The 21914-nt window shown below is 39.5% G+C and overlaps 2 protein-coding genes across 9 annotated transcripts in view; one reads left to right on the top strand and one right to left on the bottom strand.

Moving 5' to 3' along the window:
• Window positions 1-21914, bottom strand: part of SBF2 (SET binding factor 2) — a 465909-nt gene that overhangs the window by 248321 nt on the left and 195674 nt on the right. For 7 of the 8 annotated variants that reach the window (XM_019948149.3, XM_019948148.3, XM_033862524.2 and 4 more), the window contains exon 3: window positions 5119-5256. The exons of the other annotated variant lie outside the window; for it this stretch is intronic. In XM_019948149.3, coding sequence (XP_019803708.2) covers window positions 5119-5256 — 138 coding nt within the window. The remainder of the gene's footprint in view (window positions 1-5118; window positions 5257-21914) is intronic. 8 annotated transcript variants of the gene reach the window in all.
• Window positions 17764-21063, top strand: LOC141279362 (uncharacterized). The gene is made up of 2 exons (XM_073808606.1): window positions 17764-20765; window positions 20829-21063. Exon 1 carries the CDS (start codon window positions 18245-18247, stop codon window positions 20021-20023), a length of 1779 nt encoding a protein of 592 aa, XP_073664707.1. The 5' UTR covers window positions 17764-18244; the 3' UTR covers window positions 20024-20765; window positions 20829-21063.

Raw genomic sequence — 21914 nt, forward strand, 5'->3', positions numbered from 1 at the left:
ATACTGTTTAAATCCAGTTTTCTGTATTGATTTTCTGTCCGGATGATCTATCCATTGTTAAATGTGGGGTCCTTAAGTCTTCTACTATTATTGTATTGCTATCAATTTTTACCTTCAGATTTGCTTTATATGTTTAGGTGCTCGGATAATAGATGCATAAATATTTACAAGTGTTATACTCTCTTGATGAGTTGACTACTTTATCATTATACAATGACTATCCTTGTCTCTTATTACAGTTTTTAGTTTAAAGTCATTTTGTCTTATATTAAGTATAGCTACCCTAGCTTTCTTTTGATTTCCATTTGCGTGAAGTATCTTTTTCTACCCTTCATTTTCAGTCAATGTGTGTCCTTAAAGCTGAAGTGAGTTTTGTTCTAGGTCTTTTTGTTTTTTTTAATCTATTCAGACACTCTACATCTTTGGATTGGAAAATTTAGTCATTTTACATTTAAATTAATTATGTATTTACTACTGTCAATTTGTTGTTTCCTTGCTGTTTCAAATTCTTTATCTTTATTTTAGTATATATTTACCATTACAAGTGAGATTTATACTTTCATATGTTTTCCTGTTACTAATTAGCACCTTTTCATTTCAGCTTAAAGAAGTCCCTTTAACATTTCCTGTAAAGCCAGTCTAGTGGTGATTAGCTTCTTTAGCTTTTGCTTGTCTGCAAAACTCTTTCTTCTCTTCTTCGACTCTGAAGGACAACTTGCCAGGTGGAATATTCTTTTTTTTTATGGTACGCGGGCCTCTCACTGTTGTGGCCTCTCCCGTTGCGGAGCACAGGCTCCGGATGCACAGGCTCAGTGGCCATGGCTCACGGGCCCAGCTGCTCCGCACCATGTGGGATCTTCCCAGACCAGGGTACGAACCCGTGTCCCCTGCATCGGCAGGCGGACTCTCAACCACTGCGCCACCAGGGAAGCCCCAGGTGGAATATTCTTAATGGACACTTTTTTTTCTCTCAGCACTCTGAATAAATCTTGCCACTCTTCTCTGGCCTGCAAAGCTTCTGCTGAAAATTCTGATCATCGTCTTATCAGGGTTCCCTTTTATGAACCAGTTATTTTTCTCTTGCTGTTTTAAGATTCTCTCTTTGTCTTTAACTTTTGACACTTTAATTATAATGTGTCTTGGTGTTGGTCTCTTTGGGATCATCTTATTTGGAACTCTCTGGGCTTCCTGGATCTGAATATCTGTTTCTTTCCCCAGGTTAGGAAAGTTTTCAGCCATTATTTCTTCTTGTAAGTTTTCTGCCCCTTTCTCTTTCTCTTCTCCTCCTGGGACCCCTACCATGCGAATGCTGGTTTGCTTGATGTTATCTCATAAGTCCCTTAAGCTATCTTTATTCTTTTCCATTTTTTTCATTTTTCTGTTTTAATTAGATGATTTCCACTGTCCTGTCCTCATGTAAACTGATCCTCTCTCCTGTGTCATGTAGCGCGCTATTGAACCCCTCTATTGTATTCTTCAGTTCACTTATTATACTCTTCAGCTCTGTGACTTCTATTTGGTACTTTCTTACACTTTCTATTTCTTTGTTGAAATTCTTACTTTGCTCATCCATTCTTCTCCTGAGCTCAGCATCTTTATGACCATTATTTTAAACTCTTTATCAGGTAAATCACTTATCTCCACTTCATTAAGGTCTTTCTCTGAGGTTTTACCTTGTTCTTTCATTTAGAACATATTCCTATTTCTTCATTTTCCTTGACTCTCTGTGTTGGTTTCTATGCATTATTTAAAACATCTACCTCTCCTAGTCCTGAAGGAGTGGCCTCTTGTAGGAGATGAACCTTATTATTCAAACCTGCCCTAGCTCTTGGTTGTCTCTCAAATCTTTATGATGGTCCAAGCAGCCTACTTTATTCTTAGTGCTCACCATAGTTGAGGGTATACCAATACCTGATAGTGTTCCAAAGGGAAGGATCATAGTCAGCACCTAGATTCAGGTGGATTGGAAGCCAGACCTTCAGGTAGCAGCTTTTAATGTATGCAAATATGTATCTTTCAGTGGAGACTGGGAGATGGGTGTTACTGTCTGCTCCCTCTGTGCTGAGCCTTGGGGGATAGCCAGTTAAGAACTTCGTTTGCTACAATCCTGTGGGACCTGGGAGCTCAAGTCCTGTTGGCCACAGAGTCAAAGGTTTAAAAGGGTGTGTCCCTTGGGAAGCAGCTGCAAAATCTGGGGCGCCAGACATGTGCACAAGCTCTTTCCAAGAAGAAACCAGTGAGCGGGAGCAGGCTAGAGAGGGAACAGAGATGGCACCTGCCAGATCCCTGGTCTCCAAAGAGAATCAAAATTAGCTCCTAGATGTGTGCTAAGTTAGAAACCTGATCCTCAGGCAGTAGCTTTTAAAGTATGCAAACACGTGGCTTCCCTGGTGGCGCAGTGGTTGAGAGTCCGCCTGCCGATGCAGGGGACACGGGTTCGTGCCCCGATCCGGGAAGATCCCACATGCCGCGGAGCGGCTGGCCCTGTGAGCCATGGCTGCTGAGCCTGCGCGTCCGGAGCCTGTGCTCCACAACGGGAGAGGCCACAACAGTGAGAGGCCCGCGTACCGTAAAAAAAAAAAAAAAAAAGTAGGCAAACAGGATTTTTTCAGGCAGACTGAGAGATGGGTGTTTCTCCCTGCTTCCTCCGTGCTGAGCCACAGCAAATCCTTGAAAACCCATTAAGAACTCTTTGCTTGTTATAGTCCGGTGGGTCTCATGAATAAAAGCCCCATTGTTTTTCAGAGCTAGGTGTTTTTGGGTCCTTACCTCAAGTGGAAGTCTAAAAAGATGGGGGCTAGATGCAGGGTCCAAACCCTTCGCACCTCAGGGGAGGACCTGGAAGTTGTAAGTTGCTTCTCAATTGCACGTCTCTCTGCCAGGGGACATTTATGGTGAGACTGCATCTCAGCCTTTTCTACTCACTTCAGTGTGGGTATGTTCTCGTTTGCCTGCTGTATAGGAATTGCTCAGCTAGTTTCTGGATTTCTTTCAGGAGAAATTTCTCCATGTGTAGCTGTGGATTCAGTGTGTCCATAGGAGTGAGTTCAGAAGCTTCCTATGTCACCATCTTGGACTGGAACCCCCTACATTGTCTTAATGTATTACTTTTCTGTGAGTTTATTTAGGGGGTAAGGGGTTGGTAATGATGGAGAGAAGAAAAAGAACCCAAATAATCACAGTTTCATTAGATAATTCTAGGGAGTTGTAAAGAGGTACCCTCAAGAATATGGAAATAAAAGAAAATACTGCCTTCTCAGCACTGACTTATGTTCAAAAGATCAACAGAGAAATGAAAGGTCACCTGAAAAAGATAGCAAGGCTCTCAACAAGAGAACATTCTTATTTAGACTGAATTGACCAAAATGGGAATTCGATTGGCTATTTGTTGGCAACATCCACCCGAACACTAATCAGGACAGAAATGACTAGAATCATAGACATCTAAGTTCTCTGTCTGAACTGACAACATAAGCCCTAATTTCAAAAACAGTTGGCCCCGAACAATGCAGGGTTTAGGGGTGCTGACCCCACTGTGCAGTCGAAAATCCACATATTAACTTTACGGTTGGCCCTCTGCATCCACGTATTCAACCAACTATGGATCATGCAGTACTGTAGTATATAGTTACTGAAAAAGATCTGTGTATAAGTGGACCCGTGCAGTTCAAGCCCATGTTGTTCAAGGGTCAACTGTATAAACAACGGGCTGTGTTAATCTGGCAGGTGTTAAATATTTGACATCAAATATTCCTTAGTTTGATTCCACAATCAAAATGCTTCTGATTTTGATACGGCTTCCCACAAAGATCTGACAACAAGGAGAAAATGTGCTGATAATATAGATAATGTATATTTTGTTCTATATAACCTTTTAACTTACCACTGTAAATTAAAAAGCTAGCATGCTGGTTTTAATACATCAGTCTAATGAACTTGGATAATGTGAGTCTGTACCATGAGAGGTGGTTTGTCTCCTCTTGTACTGAAAAATGAAATTTCTGCATCCAGAAAATTCAGATCTTGGCATTTAATTAAAATAACAAAAATAACAAATGCTCCTTTGTGAGGTCATTTCAGAAAGCAAGCCAATCCTTTTCCCTGGTGGTGATACTCATTCATCTGTATGTAGCAGAAAGCATAGCAGATGATAATGCAATTGGCTCACTCAACATCCTGCAAACTGTTTTATAGTTTCCTTCTCATACTATAGGGCCTTGAAAGCAAAACAAACAAACAAATAACAACAACAACAAAGTTTTTCTGATTCCTTTGGGGGGGGATCTGCATGCAATCTGACACAAGGAAACAACCCATATGACACTTAAAGCAGAAGTCACCAATGTGTGACAGTGGCTACACATGGGAGAACGGATTTTTTTAGTGTGATTATTGTGAAGGCTGTATTGTCTGGTACCCAACATCATAGTAATAAAAGGTTGAAAAAGCATGAACAGCCCCAAGCTAGGCAGTTCCTAGTAAACAGAACTGGTTCCCTGCTCACCCCTTACCCATGAAATTACATAAACTACCCAATACTTTCTCATAAATCCTTTTCTGAATAAATTAGAGACAGTAGATCCAGTTGTTTGAAACTGAGAGAACCCCAGCTAATTCTCTGAAAGACCCAGTATTTTTAATTTCTATAGTTCTAGCCTATTAATGTCAGTCCCATCATTTTGATACTACCACCACTAATAATAATGAGTTAACAGTTACTTCAGCACTTAAAAAATAATATCAAGCATTGTGATAAGTGATTTATAAACATTCTGATTAAATGCTCTATATTCTGTGAAAGACACCTCAGGAGAAAGACTGAAAGGGAAAAACCACAGGTTCATCATGAGAGGACACAAATCTTCTTAATAAACCAATTTGCAGAGATGCTATTCTTAGAAGTATGCAGATTATGAACAATATTTTAAAGAAGAACAATTAAACCTGGACAATAACTTTACCTTCTTGCTCTCTTCTTCAACAATATAGTACCTCAGTCATTTTAAAGTAGCTCATAGAACTCAAACTTGCTATTCTAACAAAAACAAATATGGCATAATAAAAAGATTCCTAAATGGTGTCTCTTTGGCTATAATTTGGCTAGAAAAGTTGCTGTACCTGAAGATTGATCTCTGCCTCATAAAAGGTTAGGCATGAGCAGTAATGTCGATCTGAGTCAATATCTGTCAGGACCACCACAAAAAACGTTGGCTGCTTCCTCTCTCTGGACAGCTGCCACCCTCCAGGCTGACAAAACTAAAGGAGATAGAAAAAAAAAAATTGTCACATCTTAAAAGTATAAGGTAAATTTATTAGTTATAAATCCCTGAGAAATGTCTCCCCATTTAAAAAAATTCCAGATGTGATATGTTACTTCAGCCAATATTTTTCAAAAATCACTTGCAGATTCATGATGTAGAATACTTTCACTAATATGCATATGCATTTTATGAAGACAGCCTAGATTTTCCACAGACGCCACTCATTCTGAGACCAGGGTTGGCACATGTAGGAACAGAGCACTAAGATGAAAACTTTTCACCATTAGAACAAATCATGAAATAAGTTGAAGATAAAGTGCTCAGTACCTACCATGGACAGAAAACAGAATTATTTTAAAATATCGTCATTAATCTAAGACTCTTCAATTCAGTACAATGAAAAAGACATCTTGTTCATCAAGACAGACCACATTCTGGGCTATAAAATACACTTTAATGTATTTAAAAGAACAGAAATCATATAATGCATGTCCCAGACCACAATAAAATTAAACTAAAAATCAATTACAGAAAGATAGCTGGAAAATCCCCAAATACTCACAGATTAAACAACACACTTCTAAGTAATACATGGATCAAAGACAAAAATCTCAAAAGAAATTTTCAAATATTTTTAATTAAATGAAAATGAAAATACAGCTTAACATTTGTGGGATTCAGCAAAAGCAGTGCTTAGAGGGAATTTTACAGCGCTGAATTCATAGAGAAGAAGAAAAATCTAAAATCAGTCATCTAAGTTCTATCTTAGGAAACTAGAAAAAGAAGCGCAAATTAAATCCAAAGTAAACAGAAGGAAAGAAATAATAAAGTTAGAGCAGAAATCAGTGAAATCTATTACAGGAAATCAATAGAGAAAAGCAACAAAACCTAAAGCTAGTTCTGAAAAAAACATTAAAATCAACAAGTCTCTAGCCAGACAAAATAAAAATAAAAAAGAAGATACAAATTACTAATATCAGAAATGAAAGACAGGACATCACTATAGATCCTGTGGACATTAAAAAGATAATAAAGGAATACTATGCATAACTCTGTGCCCACAAATTTGATAATCTAGATGAAATGAACCAATTTCTTGAAAGATATAATCTGATAAGACACACAAGAAGTAGACAATCTGAATAGGCCTATATCTATTAAAGAAAATGAATCAATAATTAATAATCTTCCAAAATAGAAAGTATCATGCCACAATGGGTTCATGGTGAATTCTACCAAACACTGAAGGATGAAACTAAAACATTCTCTACAATCTCTTCCAGAAGACTGCAGCCAAAGAAATACTTCCTGACTTATTCCATAAAGCCAGCATTACCCCAATGCCAAAACCAGAAAAAGAAATTACAATAAAACTATACATCAATATCTCTCATGAATGCAGATGCAAAAATCCTCAACAAAATATTTGCAAATTGAATGTAGCTATGTATGAAAAGAATTACAAACCATGACCAAATAAGATTCATTTTGGGTATGCAGGGCTGGTTCAACATTGAAAGTCAATTAATCACATCAAGAAGCTAAACAAGAAAAAGTACATGATCATATCAATAGATACAGAAAAGGCATTTGAGAAAATCTAACACCCATTCATGATAAAAACTCTCAGCAAACTAAGCATAGAGGGGAAGTTCCTTGACATGACAGAGAACATTCACCAAAAACCTACAGATAACATCATACTTAATCATAAGAAACTAGAAGCTTTCTAGCTAAGATTAGGAACAAGGCAAGGATGTCACCTATTACCACACCTTTTCTAAATTGCACTGAAAGTCCTAGTTAATTCAATTAGCCAAAACAAGGAAATAAAAGGTTTACAGATTAGGAAGGAAGATGTGTAACTGTCTTTGTTCCCAAATGACATGACTGTCTATGTAGAAAACCTGAAAGTAATAAGCAATTCCAGCAAGTTTCCAGGATACAAGGTTAATATACAAAAGCCAACTGCTTTCCTATATACACCAACAATCAACTGTTACTTGAAATTAAAAACACAATACCATCTTCATACATTAGCACCCCCAAAAATGAAATACTTAGGTATAAACCTAATAAATTATGTATAAGATCTATATAAGAAAAATCACAAAACTCTGATGAGAAATCAAAGAACTAAGTAGAGAGAAAGAGAGAGCAATTCCAATGTTCATCAATAGGAAGACTCAATATTGTCAAGTTTCAATTCTTCCCAGTGTGATCTACAGATTCAATGCAATCCCAAACAAAATTCCAGCAAGTTATTTTATGGATGTTGATAAACTAATGTTAAAGTTTATATGGAGAGGCAAAAGACCCTGAACAGCCAACTCAATATTGAAGGAAAACAAAGTTGTAAGAGTGACACTATCTGACTTCAAGACTTATTATAAAGCTACAGTAATCAAGACAGTGTGGTACCAGTCAACGAAAAGACAAATAGATCAATTAAGCAGAATGGTGAGCCCAGAAACAGACCACACAAATATAATCAACTGAACTTTGACAACAGAGCAAAAGCAATACAATGGAGAAAAAATAGTCTTTTCAACAAATGGTACTAGACCAACTAGATATTCATATACAAGAAAATGAATCTAGACACAGACCTTACACTCTTCACAAACATTAACTCAAAGTGGACCATACACCTAAATGTAAAACACAAAACTATAAAACTTCTAGAAGATGACAAGGAGAAAACCTAGGTGATCTTTGTTCTGGCAATGACTTTTTCGATACAACACCAAAATCATGAACCAGGAAAGGAATAATTGATAAGCTAGACTTCATTAAAATTTAAAACTTCTGCTCTGTGAAAGACACTGTCAAGAAAATGAGAAGACAAGCTAAGGACTGGGAGAAAATATTTGCAAAACACATATCTGATAATGTACTGTCATCTAAAACATACAAAGAGTTTTTAAAACTCAACAATAAGAAAGTGAACAACCCAATTAAAAAGGGGGCAAAAGATCTGAATAGATACCTCTCCAAAAAAGATATAAAGGTGGCAAATAAGCAAATGAAAAGATGTTCAATATCATATTTCATAAAGGAAGCAAATTAAAACAACAAGATACCATTACATATCTATTAGAATGGCCAAAATACAAAACAATGACAATGCCAAATGCTGGCAAGAATGTAGAGCAACAGGAATTCTTATTTATCGCTGGTAGGAATGCAAAATGGTACAGCCACTTTGGAACACAGTGCACCAGTTTCTTACAAAAGTAAACATACTCTTACCATACAATTCAGCTATTTACCCGAAGGAGTTGAAAACATATGTTCACACAAAAACCTGCACATGGATGTTTATAGCAGCTTTATTCATAATTGCCAAAACTTGGAAGTAACCAAGATGTCCTTCAGTAGGTGAAGGCACATCCAGGTGACAGAATACTTTATTGTGCTAAAAAGAAATGAGCTATCAAGCCATGAAAAAACATGGAGGAAACGTAAATGCACATTACTAAGTGAAACACACCAGTCCGAAATGGCTACACGTGGTATAATTCCAACTACTTAACATTCTGGAAAATGCACAGCTATGGAGAGCAAAAAGATTAGTAGTTGCCTGGGGTTGGGGAGACATAAATAGGCAGAACTTAGAGGCTTTTTAGAGCAGTGAAACTATTCTGTATAATACCGTAACTGTGGATACATTTTATCATGCATTTTTCAAAACCTTTAGAATGTACACTAAGAGTGAAACCTAAGGTGAATTACAGACTTTGGTTGATAGTCATGTGACCAATGTAAGTTCATTCATTGACTGTAACAAATGTACCACTGTGGTGGGGCATACTGATATTGTGGAAAGTTGTGCGTTTGGGGAACAGAGAATATATGTGAATTCTTCGTACTTCCTGCTCAATTTTGCTGTGAATCTAAAAGTATTCTAAAAAGTAAAGTCTATCTCTAAAAACATGAAGAAAAAATATCTGGATAACAATATTGTTGAAGAGATGGAATAGAAATAGAAAGGAGCTCATCAATACAGCAGCTCTCTGTGCCAGATTGCCTTCTGTTACCCTGCTTAATAACTGTGTAATTTGGAGCACTTTATTTAACCTCTCAGTGCCTTAGTTTCCTCATCTGTAAAAGGCAGAATATTAGAACCTATCTACTAGTATTCTTGGGACGCTCATACAAGGTAACACATGAAAAGTACTCAGAATAGCCTTTGCCATATAATTCCATGGTAAGTGTTAGTTATTATGATTATTACCCCCTTTGACCTAAGCTTAGTTTCTATCATCACAGCTATAACACTTTCTTTCCCCTTCTTTACTAGTTTTTTCCTGCCTCTCCTTTCATTGCCTCATTGACTCCTTGACTCAGTCTAAAGAGACATCAAAAAAGTAATATTTGGATGACTTCCTACATTTAGAGAGACACATTAATCAAGTTCATAGCTTCTCTACCAAATGAAAAATTCTACCAGACTCATTTCCTTGAGCAGACATCATAAGGAATACATAAAGAAATAGCATGAAAACCTTAAGGACACATTAATTAGTTAAGTGAAACTATTTTTCTCTACTACATTTGTGTTTTGAAATAGTAATTCATTGAACAAATATTTATTGAGCACTTCAGTTTCACTTATTCTGTGACGTCTTCTCTGAAGCTCCCCAGTTTCTCTAGCCCCCTCCAAACCAAAGAATCAAGCAGTTCCACTCATGTGTTCCAAACGATTTTATACATTCTTATTATAATAAATAATTATAATAACCTTTTCTTCCTATATATAGCACTAAACATATATTTTACTAACATGGTACAGAAAAGTTGACTTGTCAATTTGTTTACATGTATATTTCACCCTCAACAATTCATTTATCTAAGTTCCATGACTTTACATCTTTGGCTTTCCTGTGGCCACCATAAGCCTTTTTCATTCTAGAAAAGTAGCCCTCAAAGTGTGGTACACAGAATCACAGGAGTCCCGGTGGTCAAAACTATTATCATATTAGTACTAAGAACTGGTTGTTTCTTTCACTTTGTCGACATTTACATTAATGGTGGAAAAGTAATGGTGGGTAAAGTTGCTGGTAACTTAACAGTAATCAATGCAGCAGCACCAAACTATACTTGTAGTCACTGTATTCTTCAAAGCTACACGCACGTTTGCAGTTTAAAAAAAAAAAGTTCCTGTTAATAATTTCCTTGATGAAGCAATAAACATTTTAATTTCATTGTAACTTGACCCTTGAGTATACAGTATTGTTTCAAAGAGTAAATACACATAAAGCACTTTTGCTGCATACAGAAGTATTATAGTTGTTTAGCGAAAAACTACTTGTGTAGATGTTTAAGTTGTGAGCTGAACTGTTCCTTTTTTCCCCCCAAGAACACCATTTTTTACTTGAAAGAATAACTGACAAACATGTTTATATAGTCTTATGTATTTGGTAGACATTGTCTCAAATGAATGAAATGGGCCTGTCACTTCAAGATACAGATCTGAGACTGTTTGTTACCAATGATAAAATGAACTTTCAAGCACCATCATGAGCCTGACAGCTTTGCATTCCTGATTAATATGACAGTATTATTAACTAATGTAATATTTTAAATACTATATGTGTCAACATTTGGAATATCAGCATAACTCATTGATCCCTATTTACCAAGTGACTAATGCATGATGTTATAAAATCATGCATGGATAAAAGATCTTTCAAAGTGCAAAGCCAACCAATATATTTTATTGTAGCAGAGTAAAAAAAAGTTCATTGATGCATTTATATATCTCACATTGCAACTAGCCTTTAAGATATTATTATTTGTTGAGTGTTGGTGTAGTATTCAAACAAGAGTTTCCATAAGTATCTGAAAAGGCTATAAAAATACTCCTCTTTCCAACTACATATTCGTGAGACCTGATTTTCTTCATATACTTCAACCAAAACAATGTACTGTAAAAGCATGAATGTAGAAGCAGGTATGAGAATCCAGCTGTCTTTTATTAAGCCAATATCAATGATATTTACAAAAATATAAAACAATATCATTCTTTTCCCTATCTTTTTTGTTATGGAAAGTACAGTTTTTTTTCAAAAAATATGCTATTTAATATGCAATGGTTTCCTGTCCTTTTTAAAATAAATAAATAGCTTAAATTTTTCTAGTTGTCAGTTCTAACACTAAAATTGATAAAACTACATAAACAAAACTCTTTGCAGATTCTCAGTCATCTGTGAGAGTATAAAGTGTGAGACCCCCAAAGTATGAGACTTGCTATTCTAGTAAGAATGAGTGTTAATGTGTAACTAGCCTTGGCTTAAGCTACTTAGGTAGCAGAAAGGTATAATCTTTGGCAGAACCAGGGAGTTTTAACAGGTTAAACTTCTGGGTTTAACAAAACCCAGAAGTGTCTTTCAAAATACTCGTGTCTGAGCTTGGGTATGAAATAATATAATGATACAGGGCCTGTGTCATCAGGTCTACTCATTCAACAAACAAGTCTTCTGATATAAAGTGAATCAGTTCTGTGAATTAATAGCAAATAATCGCATTCTCTTAGAGGTCTGTCATTCATTATCACAGCTGCTCATCAGGCTTGGCAAACGGTACTAAAAGCTATACACCATAGAATAACAACTATATATTTTCACATAATTTAAATGAAACTATAGGCTTTCAGTAAGGATTAAACTAAATCTCTTTATGTTAGTTCCAACTCAACCAACTTTACTGATTTCTCAAATCAAAGGTACCCATCACAGAGAAGTGTTCACAAATAACAAATTAACTTTTGTAAGCGAATAGATATATTACTTAAATAAGCCATCAGATATTTTGCTGCTAAAACTAGAAAAATCAACTCATGCTTACTTTTCTCAAACGCTTTACACATACAGTGAATATAATAAAAATATTACAGAATAATAAAAGATGTCCATAGCATTACTGTGACTAATTTTAATGATCTCTCAAAGGTGAAATGTTGTAGAAGGTTCTTGGGATAACAGTCACTCAATATTTTCCAAGACCTTCATATACGCATCTATAAATTTACAGCTCACTAAACTACATTTTACTGTTCAACCTCTAATTAAAAAAATTAAAGGTGTCCCTTTAAAAAAAAAGAAGCCTGTAAGAAAATTCCTTCTCATAGAAAAAAATAAACACATAACATCCAGAAGGAGAATATGAGAGTTTAGGTAGGAAGACCTCCTTAGTTATTTAAATGGCCTCATTTCCCCAACTTAACATTATAACAGGAATTCTGATTTTAAAAGTATTAACAGTAAAACTTCTGGGAAATTCCAAGGATCCTCTTTTTGTATTCAATAAGTACTTCTTCAAAACTAAGCTTAATGTGACCACAACTAAGATAGTAATGGTAATTCATGCTAGGCCTGGTCAGATATTTTTTACTTAAATTTTTCACAAAGAAGCTGCCAAGATAGCTGGTTACACTGGTTACACATAAGACCCTTTATTTCATACATAAGAATACAGCTACGTAATTATTTTATACTATGCAGTAATATTATTAGAATCATACTTCATAAGAAATTTTGATGTTGCATTCTTAAATGAAATATATTAATACACAATAAATAAACAATAGCTCACATAACTGAGTTTACAGAAATGTTTTTTCAATGGATGAAAAGAAAGGCCTTAACCTCCAGTTAAATGTCTACTTTTCAAATTCATTGTATCATAAGATTAAGTAATAATCGAATTTGGTGTATCAGGAGATGATCCCACTATTAATGAGAAGTACTCCTCATAGGATGTGGATTTGAAATATAATAATGCTAACTGGTTTAATCATTTCAAACCTTAACTAAAAGCGTGCTGAGAAAGTAATAAACAATGAGAGGGGAATTCCATGGCGATCCAGTGGTTAGAACTACGTGCTCTCACTGCTGAGGGCCTGGGTTAGATCCCTAGTCAGGGAACTAAGATTCCCCTCACAGTGTGGCCAAAAAAAAAAAAAAAAAAAAAAACCCAAAAAACAATGAGGGAGTGGACACTGCATTTCTTGAACCTGAGCTCGAGTCACATTTCTGACAGGAATGTGAGAGAATGTTTAGACAGCTGGAAACAGAGTAGTCACTAAAAGATAGTAAGCAGAATGATAAGCATTAAACAAACAGGATAAAAATCAGGATTTTGCTCTCCCTAGTGTCTTTACTGGCAAACAGGGGAAAAAAATGCTATCACAGGTGCAAAACCTAAACTGTTTAGAATTGACTATCATAACTGACTGGCCTACATTTTGCCCTCCTTTTCCAAGTCACTGAGGAAACACATCTACTTGGAGTGATACTATCAATGGACATACCATATATATGTGTCTGTTTCATAAATATGCAACAATGTATGTTTTTGACTATTCCCTTCCACTTGACTCTCATCATTTCCCACAAATCATGCTCATAAAAATTTTACAACATATCTGGGAACAGCCAATATGGGGATTCCTTTTCAGGATGTTATCTGTCTTTATTCAGTTCCAGTTTTCTTCAAGACCTTGGCATAACCTGGAAACAAATGATACCTCAAGGGTGCAAGGTTAGAACTGACAGACATTTTTAGGCTCCACATTTAATGCATTACAAATACCAACTTTGTTTACTTGTTTCTTTAATTGCCCAAATGTATGAAGTAGATCATGTGCAAACAGGCCACCCATCTGCAAATAAAAGATAAGTGCCAATAATCCCTCATATTTGTGAAACACTTTATATATAATTGTATCCCACAAGGTTTATTTTACAAATGATTAAACTGTGGGACTCGAGGGACATTGTTCCAGCTAATGATTAAGAACTCTCCAGACAATAGGGGCTTCTTAGACAATGGGTGAATTTCCAGGATGTCCGGCCCCCTTCCGAGAAGGAGGGAGATACAAAATGTAAAAAAGGTGTCTGTCAAAGACCAATCAGGCAGCTGGGGAGAAGGAGGGAGATAACAAAATGTAAAAAAGGTGTCTGTCAAAGACCAATCAGGCAGCTGGGGACAAGTTCCCTCTCTGGTCCGAGCCTAAGCCGGGACCAATCAGCAGGAGAACACAACCAAATCTATAATTTACATACGGGGAAGTGGGAACCTATAAAACTGACATATTCGCGCCCAAAAGGGTTCCTTCTTCGACCTCCTGCGTGAGGACCAAGGAACCCCGGTGCACCGGCCTTCAATAAACCTCTTGCGTTTTGCATCGACTTCCGACTCTTGTTGTTTCCTGGGCGAGTCGAAACTCCTAGGAGACCGCGCAGGTCTAACATTTGGGGGCTCGTCCGGGATTCCACTCGCCCCGGACCACAAGAACATCGGGAGTTGGAGGTACCAGGTAAGCTCGAGCTTGATTGTCTGTTTGTCCCTTGTTCTTTGTGGGCCATTATCGGAGGAAAGCCGTAAGAATCGGCTTATTATGGAATCTGTATCGGACCTCTGGCTAGGCAGACGTGCTAATAGCCGGCGTCCATGAGCCCTAGGGGACGCCCTGGTGGCTCATCTGGAAGGAGAGGCAAACTCTGTCTCCCCTTCACTCGGTTTCGGCAGTTCCCTTGGTGGTAACTGCCATCTGAAGAAGTTTCGGTTTTGAAGCGAGCTCGCGGTGGCCCATACGTATATGTGTTTCGTGGAGTTTTAACTGTTTCTGTATTGTGGTCTATTCTTCTTCTCTGATGGACGACAATGGGACAAACTATGACGACTCCTCTTTCCCTTACCCTAAGCTATTGGACCGAAGTTCGGGCCAGAGCCCATAATTTTTCGTTAGAGGTAAAGAAAGGAAAGTGGCAGACTTTGTGTGCCTCTGAATGGCCAACATTTCAGATAGGATGGCCCCCCGAAGGATCCTTTTTATTAGACAAGATTAAGCTGCTGAAGTCTAAGATATTTAATATAGATGCCCACGGACATCCAGACCAAGTACCATATGTCTTGGTCTGGGAAGATTTAATTCTCTCCCCACCTCCGTGGGTCCGGCCCTTTGTTTCCTCAACAGGTACGTCCGCGCATACATCAGCAGCGTCGGAGATATTAGCCTTAAAGAAAAACCCCAACACGGAGAAGCTACCCGACGCCGCGGATCTACCGAAGGCGATTTATCCTGACCCGCAGTCCGATTTGCTTCTTTTGGATTCCCCACCCCCTTATCCTCCGGCCCCGAATCCCCTACCACCTAGAGGACCCCCAGCTCCACTGCCCTCGGCACCAAGGGAACCATCCATGATGGAAGAAGAAAGGGGTCCCTCAGTGGGCACTAGGAGCCGGAGGGCTATCTCCCCGGACTCCACTGCCCTACCTCTTAGAGAATATGGCCCCCCCGATGGCCAAGGGAATAGACCTCTCCAATATTGGCCCTTTTCCTCTGCAGATCTTTATAATTGAAAATGCATAACCCAACTTTTCCCGAAAATCCACAGGCCCTTACCGCTTTAATAGAATCTCTTGTTTTCTCCCACCAGCCCACATGGGATGATTGTCAAGCAGCTGCTCCAGACTCTCCTAACGACTGAGGAGAGGCAACGGGTTCTTTTAGGAAGCCAGAAAAAAATGTAGTAGGTTGCCCATTGGCAACCTACCCAGCTGCCTAACGAGATTGATGCTGGTTTCCCACTCGTCAGGCCAAACTGGGATTTCAATGCCCCGGAAGGTAGGGAGCGCCTGAAAATGTATCGCCAGGCTCTGGTGGCGGGTCTCCATGGAGCGGCCAGACGGCCCACTAATTTGGCTAAGGTAAGGGAAGTAACTCAGGGGCCCCAGGAATCGCCAACTGTGTTCCTGGAACGTTTAATGGAAGCCTTTAGACGCTTTACCCCTTATGATCCAACTTCGGAGGGACATAGGGCTACTATAGCAATGGCTTTCATAGATCAAGCGGCCCCTGATATTAACGAAGAAATTACAGAGGCTAGATGGCTTGCAGGGATTTTCGCTTCAGGAGTTAGTAAAAGAGGCAGATAAAGTATGTAACAAAAGAGAAACAGAGGAAGAGAAGGAAGAAGGAAAGCAGAAAGAGCAGGAAGCCCGTGAAATAAGACGGGATAAGAGACAGGAGAGGAATTTAAGTAAGATACTGGCCACTGTGGTTGGAGGAAGAAATATAGGGGATAGAAATAGGCAGGAAGGGCAAACGGCAGACAGAAGGCAGCCATTAGACAAGGACCAATGTGCCTACTGTAAAGAAAAAGGACATTGGGCGAGAGAATGCCCTAAGAAAAAGAATGGAGGAAGGCCAACCAAAAACAAAATCTTAACATTGAAAGAAGAAGACTAGGAAAGTCAGGGCTCGAACCCTCTCCCCGAGCCCCGGGTAACTCTTAAAGTGGAGGGGGAACCTGTTCAATTTTTGGTAGATACCGGAGCCCAGCACTCCGTCCTTCTCCACTCAAAAGGTCCTATCTCAGCTAAAAGGTCATGGGTACAAGGAGCCACTGGGAATAAACAATATTCATGGACCACACGAAGGACAGTAGATCTTGGGATTGGACGAGTAACCCATTCATTTTTGATTATTCCGGTATGCCCCTATCCTTTGCTGGGAAGAGATTTACTCTCCAAAGTAGGGGCTCAAATCCACTTTCAGCCAGAAGGTCCCACCATAACTGATAATAAGGGAAGGTTACTTCAAATATTGACTATGAAATTAGAAGATGAATATAAATTATACGAGCAGCCTTCATCCTCACGAGTTAATGTTACTAATTGGGTAACTCGGTTCCCTCAAGCCTGGGCAGAAACTGCCGGAATGGGGATGGCCAAAAATCGGCCCCCGGTGCTAGTGGAACTCAAGGCAACTGCCACCCCAATAACAGTCCGTCAATACCCCATGAGTAGAGAAGCCAAAGACGGTATCCTGTCCCCATATACAGAGGCTACTAGACTTGGGCATATTAATAAGATGTCAATCAGCATGGAACACCCCTCTCCTGCCGGTAAAGAAACCAGGAACAAATGATTATCGGCCGGTGCAGGATCTACGAGAGGTAAACAAACGGGTGGCAGACCTCCACCCCACAGTTCCAAACCCTTACAACCTCCTGAGCACTCTTCCACCTCAACATATGTGGTATACTGTTTTGGACCTTAAAGATGCTTTTTTCTGTTTAAGACTCTCTCCCCTGAGCCAACCCTACTTTGCCTTCGAATGGAAAGATCCAACATCGGGAATGTCTGGTCAGCTGACATGGACACGGCTACCTCAGGGATTTAAGAACTCCCCGACCATCTTTGATGAAGCCCTCCATCAGGATTTGGCATTATATAGAGAATCAAATCCCCAGGTAACATTACTCCAATACGTTGATGATATTTTATTAGCTGCTGAGACCCAAGAAGATTGTATCAAGGGTACTGAAAAACTGTTAACGGAACTTGGAACCCTGGGATATAGAGCCTCAGCCAAGAAAGCACAAATATGCCAACGACAGGTCAGTTACCTGGGGTATCTATTAAAAGGGGGGCAAAGATGGCTCACGGAGAGCAGAAAGGATACGGTGACCCAAATTCCGGCTCCCAAAAACACCAGGCAGGTTAGAGAATTTTTGGGGACGGCCGGATTCTGTAGACTATGGATTCCAGGGTTTGCTGAGCTGGCAGCCCCATTGTACCCCCTAACCAAAAACAGCACTCCTTTCGTTTGGGGCGATAAGGAACAACGGGCTTTTGACCAAATCAAACGAGCTTTACTTTCAGCTCCAGCCCTAGGACTGCCAGATGTAACCAAACCTTTTCATTTATATGTGGCCGAAAATAAGGGCATTGCAAAAGGAGTATTGACTCAGAAATTGGGTCCCTGGAATCGCCCAGTTGCTTATTTGTCAAAAAAATTGGACCCTGTGGCATCAGGATGGCCCACCTGTTTAAAGATAATCACTGCAGTGGCCGTTCTAGTCAAAGATGCTGACAAACTAACTTTAGGACAAAATCTAACGATAACAGCTCCTCATGCCCTGGAAAATGTAGTCCGTCAACCACCGGATAGGTGGCTAACTAATGCCAGGATGACCCATTACCAAACCCTGTTGCTAAACTCAGATCGCATCAAGTTTGCTCCAGCCACAGGACTCAATCCAGCCACCTTGCTACCTGATCCTGACTTGGAAGGCTCCACCATCATACATGATTGTCAGGAAGTACTAGCCGCAGCACACGGCAGTAGGCCAGATCTGATGGACCTGCCCCTCCCTGATGCTGATTTCACCTGGTTCACGGATGGGAGCAGTTTCCTGGAGGAAGGTAAGCGTCGAACTGGGGCAGCCGTGGTAGACGGAAATCAAGTCATATGGGCAGCGGCGCTACCACAAGGGACCTCAGCCCAACGAGCTGAATTAATTGCCCTGATGAGGGCATTAGAGATGGCAGAGAATAAAAAAGTAAACATCTACACAGACAGTAGATATGCGTTTGCTACCGCTCATATCCACGGTGCCATTTACCAACAGAGAGGGCTACTAACTTCAGGTGGCAAAGAAATTAAAAACAAAGACGAAATCGTGGCTTTGTTGACTGCACTCATGCTTCCTACTAAAGTCAGTATCATCCACTGCCCTGGACATCAAAAAGGAAATACCCCAATAATTAGGGGAAATAATATGGCTGACCAAGTGGCCCGAGAAATAGCATCGGGAGAAGTCATTTTAGGACTGTCAGATAAAGTTCCTGAAAAACCAGGCCGCGATGAAGAAATCATCCCGGCCACAACAAAAGGAACTTTGTCCCCTCAGCAAGCAGAATCCATGTTACAACAGATGCACAGATGGACACATTTGGGGACTAAAAAGATGGTAGCCTTGTTACAAAAAGCCGGGTACGAAACCCCTGGAATGACAAAATTAGCTGAACAAATTGTGCAGGAATGCGTCCCATGTCAACAGGTAAATGCTCACAAAGGGAAACTTGAAACTGGAAAGAGACTCAGGGGGGACCGCCCAGGAACTTACTGGGAAGTGGACTTTACCGAAGTGCGTCCTGGAAGGTACGGTAATAAATACCTTTTAGTTTTTGTAGACACTTTTTCAGGATGGATAGAGGCTTTCCCAACAAAGAAAGAAACAGCTGCTGTAGTAGCCAAGAAGATTTTAGAAGAAATTTTTCCTCGATTTGGAGCATCAAAGGTAATAGGGTCTGATAATGGTCCAGCCTTCGTCGCCCAGGTAAGTCAGGATGTGGCCAGATATTTGGGGACTGATTGGAAATTACATTGTGCCTATAGACCCCAAAGTTTAGGTCAGGTAGAAAGAATGAATAGGACTCTAAAAGAGACCCTAACTAAATTGTCCTTGGAGACTGGCGGTACCGATTGGACGGTGCTCCTTCCTTTGGCCCTATTCCGGGTTAGAAATACACCTTCCCGATACCATCTTACTCCTTTTGAAATATTATATGGTGCCCCGCCTCCCCTCCTCACTTTAGGAAAAGAAATAAAACCTGATTGTCAAAATAACACTGACTTATATGCTAGGCTACTGGGACTCCAATTGGTCCAGAAAGAAATATGGTCCCAACTCGCCAAGGCCTACCAACCGGGAACACCAGGAGAAACTCATCCTTTCCAAGTCGGAGACTCCGTATACGTCCGTCGGCATCGATCCCAGATGTTGGAACCTCGATGGAAAGGACCATACACCGTCCTCCTCACCACCCCAACGGCCATAAAAGTGGACGGCATCGCTGCCTGGATCCATGCTTCACATGTGAAGGCTGCACCAGTGACGGCATCATCAGGATGGCAGGCCCAAAGAACCGACAACCCGCTCAAACTCAAGCTTCTACGAACCTAAGACTTATAATTTTGGTTTTACTGCCTTTACTGACTGACTAGGAATATCTGCCGGGATAGGAACAGGAACCACAGCCCTCATACAACAACCCCAGTATTATGCAAGTTTAAGACAGGCTGTAGACATCGACCTTCGAGCATTAGAAAGTTCCATAACTCAACTAAAGGAATCACTCACCTCACTTTCAGAAATGGTGTTGCAGCCTAGATTTGCTGTTTCTTAAGGAAGGGGGATTATGCGCCGCTCTAAAAGAAGAATGTTGCTTTTATATTGATCATTCAGGAACCATTACCAAAACCATGGATAAACTAAGGGAACGCTTAGATAAAAGGCAAAGGGAGAGAGAGAACGAAAAAGGATGGTTTCAATCATGGTTTGATAAGTCCCCCTGGTTTACCACCTTAATCTCTACTCTGTTGGGACCTCTTATTGTTTTATTGTTGATTTTAACTTTTGAACCATGTGTTCTAAATCGCTTGATAGCATTTATTAGAGAACGTATCAGTACTGTACAAGTTCTAATGTTAAGACAACAGTACCAAAGTTTACGAACAGAAGGTTGAGATTCCATGATTGGAATCAATAGTCACAAGAAAAAGGGGGGAATGTGGGACTCGAGGGACATTGTTCCAGCTAATGATTAAGAACTCTCCAGACAATAGGGGCTTCTTAGACAATGGGTGAATTTCCAGGATGTCCGGCCCCCTTCCGAGAAGGAGGGAGATAACAAAATGTAAAAAAGGTGTCTGTCAAAGACCAATCAGGCAGCTGGGGAGAAGGAGGGAGATAACAAAATGTAAAAAAGGTGTCTGTCAAAGACCAATCAGGCAGCTGGGGACAAGTTCCCTCTCTGGTCCGAGCCTAAGCCGGGACCAATCAGCAGGAGAACACAACCAAATCTATAATTTACATACGGGGAAGTGGGAACCTATAAAACTGACATATTCGCACCCAAAAGGGTTCCTTCTTCGACCTCCTGCGTGAGGACCAAGGAACCCCGGTGCACCGGCCTTCAATAAACCTCTTGCGTTTTGCATCGACTTCCGATTCTTGTTGTTTCCTGGGCGAGTCGAAACTCCTAGGAGACCGCGCAGGTCTAACATTACCAAGGCTATGAGACGTTAAGGTGATACAGCTAGTGTGTGATAAAAGCAGGACTAGAATTCAAGCCTCTGTATCTCTACAAACTGTGTCTTCTCACTGCTGAATTATCTTTGTATATCACCTTGTGGATATTATTTTATATTAATATGAATTTATTGTAGAAAAATCAGAAAAGAAAAAATGAAAATGAACTAAGTTCTTTAACATACAACCTTCCCTTGCAACCATTTATCTCTGGATGTACTTTTTATATAAAATGGGATATATTATACATATAGTTATAAGTCCTGCTTTTCTCCACCTTCTGTAACATGTGCGTTTTCCCATGTACCTACATATTTTTAAGAAAATTATTTTTAATGACTGAATATTACACCAGCATACAGGTAAGCACCACAACATAACTAATTCCCTACTGTGGGTTGTTTATGTTGTTCACAGTTTTTTTTCTTAATAATTCTGGGACAAGCATGGTATTAAATAAATCTTCCCAGGCATGTCTCATTATGTTTTGTGGGAAGAACTGGTTTTGTAGAGCACAACCAAAATGAGCACAAAAAATGTTTAATTGCCCTTGAATTCCTTTTTAAAGGTTAGGCAACCCCAAAATTATTTTGTTTTGCTGATAGAATTCTAAAAAGGACAAAAAAGAAGTGATAACAAAGAACTGTTATTATGAACTATATTCTGACCAAAGAACTGACATGTGAAATAACGTTTAAGAGAAGCCTGAAGAAACTGAACTCCATTGTCAAGCCAGGCCATGGCAATGTCAGGTGTGTGCTCT

The sequence above is a fragment of the Tursiops truncatus genome, chromosome 8 (genome assembly GCF_011762595.2).
Source record: "Tursiops truncatus isolate mTurTru1 chromosome 8, mTurTru1.mat.Y, whole genome shotgun sequence".
In the NCBI taxonomy this organism is placed as follows: domain Eukaryota; kingdom Metazoa; phylum Chordata; class Mammalia; order Artiodactyla; family Delphinidae; genus Tursiops; species Tursiops truncatus.

Bases quoted from the DNA above. Each gene is read 5' to 3' on its own strand.
- LOC141279362 (XM_073808606.1), top strand. From the start codon at position 18,245: ATGACCCATTACCAAACCCTGTTGCTAAACTCAGATCGCATCAAGTTT.